Source organism: Pistacia vera, unplaced genomic scaffold (genome assembly GCF_008641045.1).
Source record: "Pistacia vera cultivar Batoury unplaced genomic scaffold, PisVer_v2 Contig918, whole genome shotgun sequence".
NCBI classification, from domain to species: Eukaryota; Viridiplantae; Streptophyta; class Magnoliopsida; order Sapindales; family Anacardiaceae; genus Pistacia; species Pistacia vera.
In genome coordinates, this window is record NW_022196799.1 from 308,137 (window position 1) to 321,254 (window position 13,118).

General features: G+C 35.8%; 1 protein-coding gene across 1 annotated transcript in view; it reads right to left on the reverse strand.

The window, feature by feature from the left end:
- LOC116120050 (midasin) overlaps positions 1–13,118 on the reverse strand; it is a 32,393-nt gene that overhangs the window by 18,122 nt on the left and 1,153 nt on the right. The window contains 30 exon segments of the mRNA XM_031405997.1: positions 69–276; positions 403–567; positions 694–759; positions 839–928; positions 1,046–1,146; positions 1,245–1,343; positions 1,653–1,800; positions 2,703–2,776; positions 3,318–3,468; positions 4,081–4,135; positions 4,226–4,419; positions 4,529–4,834; positions 4,931–5,035; positions 5,128–5,323; positions 5,418–5,458; positions 5,698–7,419; positions 7,589–7,714; positions 7,800–7,976; positions 8,074–8,133; positions 8,213–8,347; positions 8,433–8,529; positions 8,616–8,682; positions 8,772–8,894; positions 9,447–9,525; positions 10,030–10,149; positions 10,235–10,344; positions 11,032–11,201; positions 11,330–11,533; positions 11,636–11,910; positions 12,813–12,897. Coding sequence (XP_031261857.1) covers positions 69–276; positions 403–567; positions 694–759; positions 839–928; positions 1,046–1,146; positions 1,245–1,343; positions 1,653–1,800; positions 2,703–2,776; positions 3,318–3,468; positions 4,081–4,135; positions 4,226–4,419; positions 4,529–4,834; positions 4,931–5,035; positions 5,128–5,323; positions 5,418–5,458; positions 5,698–7,419; positions 7,589–7,714; positions 7,800–7,976; positions 8,074–8,133; positions 8,213–8,347; positions 8,433–8,529; positions 8,616–8,682; positions 8,772–8,894; positions 9,447–9,525; positions 10,030–10,149; positions 10,235–10,344; positions 11,032–11,201; positions 11,330–11,533; positions 11,636–11,910; positions 12,813–12,897 — 5,549 coding nt within the window.

Genomic DNA, 13,118 nt, shown 5'->3' on the forward strand with positions numbered 1-13,118 from the left:
TATATGCTGAATAATAGAACATACTGAAAATAGGATAGCAATTAGCAAGAAAGAAAAACATAGCCAACCTTTTATAATCTGACATGACCTAATCACATCACGAAGGTTAAACTCCCAGGGCGAGCCATCCTGAGCAAAGTTGTGATATACCATGGTCTCTTCATGTAGCCGCTTATTAAATAAAATCAGCTTAGAAAGCACAGGCCTTGGGATTGATGGATACAGTGAACTACATATGAAAAGATAGTCACCCTCCACCAACTCATCAACATGTACCTGAAACCCAAAAAGAAAAAAAAAACACACACACACACAATGATGACATGCATTAATGCCAGGTTAATCATTCAGTTTCTTACGTGTTATAAATCCATAGCTGCAATGACAATTTGATAAACAAACCTTAGTGAACCGATTGAGAAAGGACCTCGGGAGGCCTTTTCTACCACCACCCTGATAAGAAGGATTTTGACATGCAAAAACTCTGAAAGACGGTGGACACCTAAAAGTTAGACCTAGCTCTGGAATGAAGACCTCACCACGATGATCCAAAATAGCATTCAAACCCTAATAAAAAAACAACTAATTACTACCATCAACATGTAACACAAAAAGTAACTAATAAAAACAAGTAAAAGCAACAGAGATAAAAACACTGCAAGTAATAGAATTAATAAGGTTTAAAAGCAGTGCCTCTAAAACAGATTGTGGAGCAAGATTAAGCTCATCTAGCAACACCCAACAACCCTCCTTAATAGCCTGCCAAGAAGAATGCAAGTATTTCAGTATATATTGCAAATGAACTAAACACAAAAGCGTTTAGGTAACACGTCTTAACCTGCAGTAAGATTCCATCGGACCATGCAAATTTCATTCCTTCATCACTCTCAACAGGCAAGTCGGACCCCAACAAATCCATTATGTCAGTCTGAAACCAAAGCACAATCACATTCATGTCCATTGAGAAGTTATAAGGCTGCAAACGAAATGGATGACACCAGAGGACAAAGAACAAACAGAGCAGACACAAACAGAAAACACTAACCTGCTCAGATAAGTTTATGCGTACAACTTTATGCCCAGAATATTTGCCCAAAGCAACAATTAGACTTGTTTTCCCAACACCTGGACTGCCTTCAAGTAACACTGCAAAATACAAGATGATCCGAGATGTAAAATAGCATGAAGCTCAAAAACACCCAGGCGGAGTTTGGGGAGATCCATCAGCAATAAAAGAGACAAACCAGGCTTCGAAAGCTGCATAGCTCGCAATACCCGCAATGCATTTCTACGTGTAGTTGGTGCCAAAAATTCAAAACCTCCAATCTCAGTGTTTTCATGACCTGCAGATATAACCCACAGATTGTCAAGGAAATATAATTGCACGAGTATAAGTCTTTAGAGGACAAGGATTCAAATTGTATATTTGCACAGATATTAAACTGAACTTCCACCAATAGTTGGCTCATTTGAGATTTCATTAAAAAAAAAAAATAGTCAAAGAAACAAAAGAATGACAATCCAACAGGAGCATCATATTTGTAACTTTGTCCAAGAAAGCAACCAGCTGCACCAAATTAATAGTCATCACTAAGTTGCAACTAGTTGTGTCCGCATAGCAAGATAAAACTATCAATGATTCAAAAGATCACCTTTTTCAATGTAAAACGGATCAATCCCAAAGACATTGTCACATTGCATATCATGATTGTGTGAAATATCAACACTTGTTCCAATATCACCCCAACCATAATTTTCCATAGTTGACAGTTTTGCTGAAAGCGCATTGTTATCTTCCACCTATATTAGTAGAAAGGAAATCATGGCCTCATATATACTACGAAAATTCAAACAAGGTAAGAAAAAAATAGTTACAAATAGTTTTCAAAATGTGCACTAAAAGAATAATAATAATAGTGTCACAGTAAAAACTTGCATAAGAACACGGATAGATGGCTAAAGCTTTCTATAATTTATTTGAAAGAAAAGGCTTGGCAACAATACATAACAAGGAAAACATTAAAACAGTGATGATAGACAAAGTGCTGTCCCAGTCAGCAATTAATCAGATCTAACTACAAACTGGCTGCAAAAAAACAATATTTCAGAAGCCCATTCACATAACCCTCCTAATAAATCTTATTGATGCTACAACAAAACTGGATTGGAAGATACAAAGGGACAAGAAAGTTGAGAACAGGTCTATAATATTGCCAATAATGAAAACAGCATTGCAACAGATCCAATAAACGGAAATGAGTAAGAAGTATGAAAGAAAAGTTGAAGATTAAGAAGTTCAACAAAGAAGTGAAATAAATTAGAGTATTTATTTAAAATTCCTAATATCTTTTAGGTATTCAGCAACAATCCTATGCATTTAACTTTTGTGAGCGAGTCCTAACACATTCTTAGCCTAGATATCAAAATCCACTATTCCTAGAAGCAACTGCAAATGGATGATACTGCATTAGAGATGGGAAGATTTCTCACCAAGAACGGTATGACTCCGAATAATAGATAAAGTATCACTTAATCTGATACTACAAAACTACAGAAATTGGTTAACTTTTATTTTTTTTATGAAGGAAACTAATAGTTCAACAATAACGGATATTTAATGCATCGACCAATGGAGTTGGAAAAACTGATTGATAGTCCATTCATTTAACGGTCAAAAGCAGAATAAATAGAAGGAAACACACCTTTAGCTGTTCCAAAAGAAAAGACAAGCATCTATTTCTCAACTCGCCAGCATCACTTTTAGAAATACCAGTGCCTAAGAAACATGTGCAAAAGAAACAACATAAGAGAGGAGAATAAGGGTTAAAAAAATCAAGAGTGTTTCATTCAATGGAAAATTTTAACAAGCACTCACCACTTAATAACTAAAACAAATAAAAACCAGTTACCATCAATAAAATAGAGAAAATAGGGCATATTGTAGCCTAGAAACTATATAGTATCCTACTTAAGCTGCATTCAAACTTCGACATCAAAGCTCCCTTGTGTACTAAAGTGTAACAGAACAGGCAAGCTATCTGGTGCAATGTCAAGGCATATTTGAACAAAGAAGTGCTAATTTTGACGCCTTTCAAGCGACATAAAGGGAAAACAGATCATTGAAGCCAGAAGACTAAACTCATCAAGATATGTACACAGGATAATACTAATCCACAATTCTTTCATGGATCTTCAGTTCGGAAGATGCTAAAATTGATACAACTGATAAATGATTCCCAGACAGTGTATCATGTCTGTTTCTGAAAATAAATGCGAGAAATCACAAAAAGCAAATGTAAACCGAAGTAAGAAACTACCTAAACTCAATCCATCAAGCAAAATAAGGAAAACCCCATGAAGCAATGCATAAGCAGGCCCTAAACTTGTCTCTGTCACATTAATGAAGGAAATCCAAGACAAGAGGTCTCTCACAGTAAGTGCTCTTCCTGCTTGTAATTGGCGGAACCACTGTATAGAAGAGCAAATAACAGAAACCAAGTAATCAAACCAATAGAACAATAGCACAGACACCATAAATAAGACCAACCATCATTGTATCAGTAGCCACATATCCCATCAAGAACATATCAAAAGTCTGCCTAAAGTGCTCATAAATGCTTCAAAGGTACAAAAGTTTAAGAGTTTGTGACAAGTACAGGTGCAATCATGCAGGTACCAAATAAAGTCATAATGTAACACGAAGCTAGAGGCAACGAACAGATACAAGTTTAACAAGGATAAAACAAAAACTACAATCATAAATGACTAGCCTAACAATATCAATTTAGACAAGGTAAAACAGACAACAAGTTCTAAAAGCAAGACAACCATGATTATGAAGCACTTCAATCCTTACAGGAATCTAGGAGTTAACAAAGACCCCCATTGACATAAAAATGAAGAATATATAATAAGAACTATTCTCCACTTAAAAGGTGTATCTAGAGTTGGCTATGGTATAATACAAGATCATGAAATGCAATGGTATGCATAGTAGAGAGCTACCTGTGCCAAAAATGACACCTGAGTTGTCCCCATGAACCCGACAGCATACAATAGAATTAAAAAATCGGAACTTACCTCCCAGAAACTTAGCATAGGATCCACCAATAATGAAAGTCCAGGGTTGGCAACTCTGCAAAAATAAACTTCTCTGATTACGATTATGCAAGAGACTACATTTATATGAACTAACCCAATAAATATGCTCCCCAAAAACACAAACCTTTGCAAAGCAATGTTTCTTAGCTCATCTACATCACTAACAGGAGGAACCCATATCTCAGTGAACCGATTACGAAGAGCTGGAGATAATTCCTTCTTACCATAATCACCACCAGGATTCATTGTTGCCAAAACAAAGAAATTTTTTTGAGCAGTGATGTTTTCCAGAACGGGCCCTCCTTTCTCAGCCAAAGACTGGAAAGACAAAACCAGCGACAATAACAAGGCTAAGTCTGATAATTCATGCAACAAAATAACTCAGGAATCATCAAGTAAACGAGGTTCCAAGAATAGGGCTACCCACCAATTTTCTTTCTGGCTCCAACACACTGTTCAATCTTTCCAGTACACTATCATCAGCCAAGGAAATTTCATCCACAAGAAACAGACTACCCTCCTTCATTGCTTCAACAAGAGGACCATCATGCCACATAAAGATAGTTTGCCACCTCTGGTAGAGCTGAGTGAGGTCTGATATCAGCTGTTCAAGACTGTCAAGATCTTGTGGAGTCACTGCAGCACTTGGAACCTGACTTTCTCTATACCATTTAATTATTGTAATCAACTTATTAAGAGTAGAAGAAGCCTGACTGATGTCTGAAGAAATGGTCTACAAACAAGGAATGCATGAGAGAATATAAGTACCTGATAAGACCAATCATAATCTCAAGATAGCATAGTTTATGATTATCATTAAAAAAATTACCGTCTCCCCAGGATACTTAATTAAAGCCTTTGACATCCTCAATTGTTCAATTAGATATTTGAATTCAGACATCAGTCTTGATCTATCTCGAACAGGATAGAAACCCTGTTAAACAGTTCATCAGTGTACATTTAAAGACCATTAAACCAGTCAAAACATGCAAGCAGATAATTGAACAAATAAAAGTAGCAACAAACCCCAATAAAATCAGATGTTTCAGTGTACTGGTGGCAATTCAAAATACGCAATTTGGACCCCAATACCAAACTCAGCAATTGACAGACAGTTGTCTTTCCACCACCGGTTTCACCAACAAGCAGCACAGGTTCACGTAACTCATAGCAACGCTTTACAAGAAAGTACAATCTCCACATACTTGTTGTACAGATGACACTGCAAGGAACCAATTAGTAGTAAGATAATGACACTTAAATACAATAAAGCAAACCCATCAGCAACAAGAAAGAAAATGTTCTATGATTCATACTTTCCAAGTCTCTCTGAAACTGAGTCACTTCCAGCAACTTCCTGAGTTATCCACAAAAAAGAAAAAGCACTTCAGATTATTCATCACTGAATCAATCCTTCCAAAATGATAAACCAATGAAATGAAAATAATAGAATCTGAGTGTTTAAAACATAAAAATAAATCAATAACAAAATTTCTGTAGAGCAGAGCAAAATACTGCGTTAACACCACAACTAATTACTTTATGATGTAGTAGGCAACGTTTTGCATGTGATAGTGAGATACAAAAGTACAATACCTTTTGGTACAAGTCTTCTTTCACAAGTCTTACACGAAGATGTTTCTCCAAAACTTCTTGAACCACACATTTCTCACCATCATCACGCAGCCTTTCTGCCAGAAGATAATAACCATCCCTGGCCAAATCTTCATAAGACTTTCCAAAAGCCTTAAAACGAGTAGCCCACCTAAACAAGTCTCGTGGAGTTATGAATCCATGTTTTCCAGCAAATACCTTGCTACTTTGCCTGTGCAACTGCAAGTCTTTCATGACTTCAACCATCTTCTTAGCATAGCTTTCAGGGATTTGACACCTCTTTTCTAATATCATGCTCAATTCATTTTCAGGGATTTCATCAACATGAATCTCAACAAAACGGTTGCGAAAAGCTCGAGAAAGCATTTTACGGCCACCATAGAAAGTAGGTGGGTTTTGAGTGGCAAAAAGCATAAAATCTGGATGCGCCTTTATAGTCTCACAGAGTTCAGGCACAAAGAGCTCTCTGTTGTCATCTAGCAAACGGTTCAATGCTTCCAGCACATCAGACGGAGCTAAGTTAAGCTCATCTAGGACAATCCAATGACCACTCCTGACAGCCTTAACCAATACTCCTTCATGAAATACAAGCTTCCCAGAAGCATCAGTTATGTAAGAACCCAAATATTCCTGCAGATCAGTATGCTCATGATTATTTATTCGCACAAACTCATGACCAGTTATAGCAGCAAGATATTGCACAAGACTAGTTTTCCCACTAGATGTTGGCCCCTGTAAGAGAATTGGATATCTCTTAATAAAGATTGCACGTGCCAGATTGCTAAGATGTTCTTTAACACTTTTCGTAAGAACGTAGTTCTTCAAGAATTCATCCGACTCTGAGAGTTCTCTATTAACTACCAAGTAAGCATCAAAAGGTACAGGTGGAGGCGTACTTTTCCCTACTACATAATCAATCATCTGTTTCATAATCTTCGCACTGGGTCCGTCTAACAATGTGAGGAAAAACATGCAGACCCCATCGTAAAGTGCTTTCCGAAAACCAAATTTTTTCTCTGCCTTCCTTGTAAATTCCAGAGCACGATATAGAGACCTTAAGCTGTACTGTGGTTTCTGATTAGCCCCATCCTGCAACTTTTCTTCTGATTCTTTTTTGGCTGCTTTGTAGAAACACCTAATTTTTTCCACTAATTCTCTGTTTGATCTGCCTTCACCCAAAAATCTCTCAATAAATAGTTCTAAGTCTTTGTCATCTAATATGTCATCAACAAAGAATTCCGTAAATCTACTGCGTACAGAGTAAGGCAGGTCACGCTTCCCAGCATCAGTTGCAGGGTTCATACAAGCAAATATACGAAAATTAGGATGTCTACATATATGACTGGCATCCCCTCTTTCAGCTAAACATAGTGAACCACTTTCTCCTTCAAGAACGCCAACAATTCTCTGCAAAGTCTCTGGAGGAGCCAAATTCACCTCATCAAGCAAAATCCACTCACCTTTTCTAAGTGCACTTACAAAAGCTCCTTCTACAAATGAAAATACCATTCCAGATGCAGCAATTTGTCTGCCAGCCGTTTCAAGTTTCATAGAAAAATTCTCCCACTGCTCATCCAACGGTTTCTTCCGCTTTTTTACCTTCTTTTGGTAGTCATCAACATACTTTCGAAGTCCTTTTAATAATTTTTTCCAATCCTTATCCCTCAAAATCTTTTGCAGACGGGTGAAAATTGTTTCATTTCCCTAGATGTAAGAATACAACAGCACAAGTTATCTATCAAGTCTATCTAACACAGGATAGTCAAACAGAAAAGAAAAATGTATCTATTGATTTTTGTGAAAATGAATGTGAATAAGAAAAAAAAAAATCTATTACGAAGAAGAAAAATATTATCCTAAATTATTAGAATACCGTTCGGGAGAATGTCTTAGAAAACAAATACTCAAACTCCTTATATAATGGAGTGCATATGAATCGTGCATCCATAGGCTTAAATCCTCCTAATAAATCAGCAACGTCGCTCTGTTGACTCAAGTTCTGGAAAAGAAAAACAGAATCATAAGAGATCATCACCCGCCTCAAAAAAGGGGGAGGAAGGAAGAGAGATCCACTACCGACATACCAAAACAGTAAGTCTCTGACCAAGCATCCTGGCCATATTCTGCACAAGTGTAGTCTTCCCAGTACCAGTTTCACCAACCAACAGAACAGGCTCATTGTACTTTACAGAGCAAGCTATTCTCTCAAGTGCATGCAGAGAACTCCGAATATTAACAAACTGTCTACTCTGGTCATGTAACTGTAACAATACATGAAAATATCAACAAAAGATAGTTATCCACAGAATATCTTTGGGACAACAAAACCTGAAAATCAAGGCAAGTTTAAGTGCATACACCAACAGCTTCATTGCATTGAAGGATAACTCGTCCAATCCTTAGTTCTAAGGGGGATTTCTGCAAATCAGTGGCAAACATAAGAACTAATAATATCTAACAAATAGAATTATGCATATTAACTTGAAAAAATAGACACCTGGATAACAGGTTCATGGGAAGGGTATAAGGTCTCAGCCATTGAAACAGGAACTGCCCACATTTTCGCGAGTTCTTTCATCATAGTCAAACGGCTTGCAGCAGATGTTGAAAAAGATGCAAATATATCTACAGCCTGAGAACAGAGAACAATATACTCAACAATTATGTAGATGAACAATAAAGGATACAGAAAAGCAAGAACAAAGAAGAAAACTGACCTCTTGATAGATGAATTGACACTCATAAGGTGACAAACCATTTAGCCTTGAGCTAAAATCAAAACCCGCAATTCGCTTGCACCATTTGAGAAGATCCCTGCCATTAGAAATGAAGGAAAATGCAGTAACCGATTTTCAATTGACCTCAACATGTGACATTAAAACTACAATGCAGTCAGATACCTTAATGAGAACCTATTGAGAGAAGCAACTTGGTGCAGGGGGTAAGAGTTAATTCTTTTGAAGGTCTCTGCCATATACATCAGCAATTAAAGCTAAGACATTTTTAACCTGAAACCATAAAAAAAATAAAAAAAAATAACATATAACTACACCCACCTATAAGTCTATCAGCAAGGGACTCCAGATTTGGATACCATGCTTTCACTATATTTTGCAAGTCATCATTACTTGGTGGCATAATCATCACTCTCCTCCAGACATTACCAAGTGAATTCCCGCCTACCACCAAAAAAAAAAGTAACTTAAACATAGAGAAACAGTTTTCTTAAACCGTTCTTATAATAGTGACAAACAAAATAATAAATGTAAAAAAATATGCAAGCAGACTAATGAAAGTTCTAAAATTTTTATATTGTGTTTTGGGGACTCTTTTGGGTCATTTGAAATGGAAGGAACCAAAGAATTTTCGAAGGTGGTTGTGAAGCTGAGGTGGAAATATCATAGACAGAAAAAGTTCAATCCTAGCATGTGTGTGATGTCATTTATGAAGAAATTTCAAAATAAATCTTTTTCTCTATATTCTAAGAGATTGGGGGCTTTAGTTTGATTTTTTTTTTTTTTTTTTCCCTCCTTTTTTTCTCTGGTGGAACATGTGGATGATACAAGTGAACCACTGGTTCACAAAACTATGTAATTTCTGTTTCTACTAATCAAATCTGTTCTTTTTTAAATCAAAAAAAGAAGAAGGAAATAACAAAGTCAAATAATTGAAACCAACAAGCGAGAAAAAGAAAAGTGCAGGTGATTATGAAACTAGATTGGGATACAAACCTTCAGTACCATGAGATACATCAAGCTTGGAAGTTGAAATGGTAGAAAATAGTCGAAAACTTTCTGCCACCCTTATTTCCTGCAAAATCCACACACTTGAGTTTAAAAACACGAAAAGTAGACAACAAAGAAAAAAAAATTGTTGTGGGAACTCATGCTCAGAATAAGTTGAAAAATAAATGTCGCATAGACTTTCATAAGTATTGTATTAAACCAAGAAAAGGCACATATAAATAAGACAGATAGTCATAGAATGCAAAACAAGTAATTCAAGCAAACCTTGAGGTATAAAAGTGCTATTCAATACAAACATCATCAAGCCTTTTAGTCTAATAAAAAGTTCCCGAGTGCCACGGAAACAAAATTCAGTGCAAATATTCAACACAGAACCACGGCTAGCATACTAGAGCCCATCAAGAAATACAATAAATCATGAAAGACAACACAATTAAATATATAAAAGCAACATATAGTACCTAAATAAGCCACAAAGGAATTGGACATAGATGTTAGCATTGCATCACTATGTAATGATCAGAAATCCAATGTGATGCATTATGTGGATTGTGTAAAAAGTAATTACCTCCCCATGGCCAGTTATGAATGAGCTTGCACCTTCCAATAAAGGTAACAAAATGGATTGCACATCCGATGGAGCTTTATCAATATCCTCAAAAACAACCCAATACCCATTTAGAATAGCCTGTAAAGGAAGACAATTTGAAGCATTACAACATGGTAAAAAGATAAAATAAAACAAATAGCAATTATTCGAGAAGGAACCAGACCTGGGTGAGAGAGCCAGGTTGCCATCTAAATTCACCAGGTTGCTCAGTACAAACATAACTTCCAATTAATGTTTTGCCGTCAACTTGATCATCCATGTGAATTGATAGAACTATAAGATAGGAGGAGGACAGAGAGAAAGTTTGACTGTTAAAGAGGTATCGTCAAGTAACAATATAAAGAAAAAACCAAGAGAAAAAGCTCATGGACATGCCGCAAGTACTGACACAGGTTCTAAATTTACAGGATTCACTTCAATAAACATATCATGAAAAGAGACTTCTTACAACATTCAGTGGCATGCAAAAGTAATTTAGTTACAGATTGCAAACATATCCAAAAAAAAAAAAAAAAAAATCCTTAAGAATTTGGCACTCCAAAGCCATGGTCAATGACTACATTGTCTAATTCAAACTACCCACTGGTTCTTCAGAGATAAGGCATGCAAAGCCAACATAATCGAGTAAAATGGGATTTGCAGAAAAAGGAAGCCATGTCACATAATATGTAAACAATAAATTTATTTTCAAAACTAAACAATCACACTCAAAGTGATTAATTTATGAACTACTCATGCCTCTTATGTCCAAAGGCCAAAAAAAGCAGTTTCATAAGACAGAATACAATCTAAAATAGATGCAATACAGGAACTAATAAGTGAACAGAATTTAATAGAAAAATAGGCCCAATTTACAGGCTAAATTAATTTTCCCAAAAACCACAATTCTTTATGCAAAAGGAGTTTAGAGACGTAAAAGTATCGATAATAAAGATACCTATCTTACAAATAGAAAATTACCTTGGTTACCACTTTCACATGCCAACTTATTAATAAGGGCAGATTTTCCAGAGCCAGCAGGGCCGTACAGAAGAACAGGCCACTTTTGACTAACTGCCAACAAGACAACCTCAAAACTTCTCTTCACTGTCGATGTCAAGACAAATGGATTCCCATCCAATTTATCATCCCTGAATTCCAAATGGGCTTAATGTCAGTATGTTCCTTTAAAAACTAGTCATGAGACCTAAAAGTCTAAGGAAATGTTTTATGACAGTACAATAATAGATAGAAATATTCTTCAGTTTGAGAATCCTACCATGTCACCAATCTTCGACGTCTGGTTGATGGCTCAATTTCATGAAACTGTGATGAGGGTAGTGAATTAAGGCCAAAACACTGCAAACAATTTTCTTGATTGAAACTGAAGTCACCAGTACTAGAATCCAGGTTATTGCTGTTAGGTGATTCGATATATGAGCCAGCCCGCTCTAATGATGTATCGCGACAAAACTCCTCCCACCTGAAAATTGAAAAATTAAGAGAAATGTTGTAGGATTGACGAGCAAAATATTTAAACAATTATTTGTTAGAAAGCCTTTATTAAAAAGATAAACAAACGAACCGCAATAAACATGAAAGTGCTTCTTCAGCTTCAACACCAAAGTTTGAAATTGCTCTATCACTCATTCTGAAAGTTAGAGAAAGTATCTGAACTCCACACCATCTAATGTCTGCAATATCCTTCTTCAATTCGGCATCACTGCTCAAGTTGGGGTTTCCAAATTTCTTAACAAGATCCAAGAAACAGGACCAATCCCAAAGTTTACGAAAAATCTCAGGCTCAATTATGAGGAGGCGATAAGATGTCCTAATAGCATTCAAGTAATGACTTACCACCTGAAATAGAAAAGAAAATAATCTGGAATGTGACCAAAGAACAAACTAAACATTCATGAAATACAAAAAAAGAAGATATTCTGCTAAAACAATGGCACATTTCCTGCTTTGCAATCTCAACAGAACACACAAAAAATTATTTTTAAATATTATGTTCCTTCTTGGTAAGTTCCATACACACACCAACTTATACCATTTAATGTCTACACCAGAACTGGAGGATCATAATCCAGAAAAATCAAGGTGCAGAGACAGAGGAGTGGATTTCCAATATATTGGGTGAATATAAAACAAGGCAAGGCTAGTTCCAGTATTAAAACTGATCAACGTACAATAAAATAAGAGGAAGGATATAAATTTATAAGTCTAACCTCACTTTTGTAGAATTTTCTAACAGAACCGATACATCAATCAATGTCCAAGAAAAATGAGACTCTTTATTTGATCAGATTTTTCACATAGACTATATATCAACCCAAGCAAATTGTCAAGAGATTGTAAATGGTACAAGAGGACAATCATTAACAAGGGAAAGCCGGTGAGGGAAGTTATTATGGTCTACCAATTATGCCAAAAACCTTTATGGGCCTTCGGACAGCTTACCTTTTTGTAGGTCTTGTATATTATTTTTTCTTAATACAAATTTTCTTGTTTCCTAGCAAAAGATTATATATATAATCTTAATATGCCTTCAATATATGATACAAAATATTTCAAAAAATCTTACACATTATTAACGAAGTGAGGCAAAATTTGTAACATAAACAATTTCATACACAGACTAAGCTGTATTATGCATATTACGGTTAATTCAATACAGATATAGCGGGTACTAAGAAGGTGAGCAAGAGTTTCACAAATAATTCATCCAAGAGAATCCTACCAGGAATACTTGTACATACCTTTACAGACAACTCGTGGACTGTTCTTTTTATCAAAAACCGTTCAAAAGGTGGTGGAGCAAATTTAAAATATGTTAATACAGACCTGCACCAAACAACCAAGCATGAATCAAGCACATAAGGAAGATCGAAGAAAATGTCAATTTAAATTTAAATTTCCTAAAACAACCATTTAGACAACAACCAGTACTTGGCTTTATAAAATGGGTTTGTTTCACCTGATTGGCAACTCAAGAGCTCACTAATAGATGCACAAAACTCGATTTCACAATGTTTAGAATTCTTTAATTAGTTAGAGAAAATGGG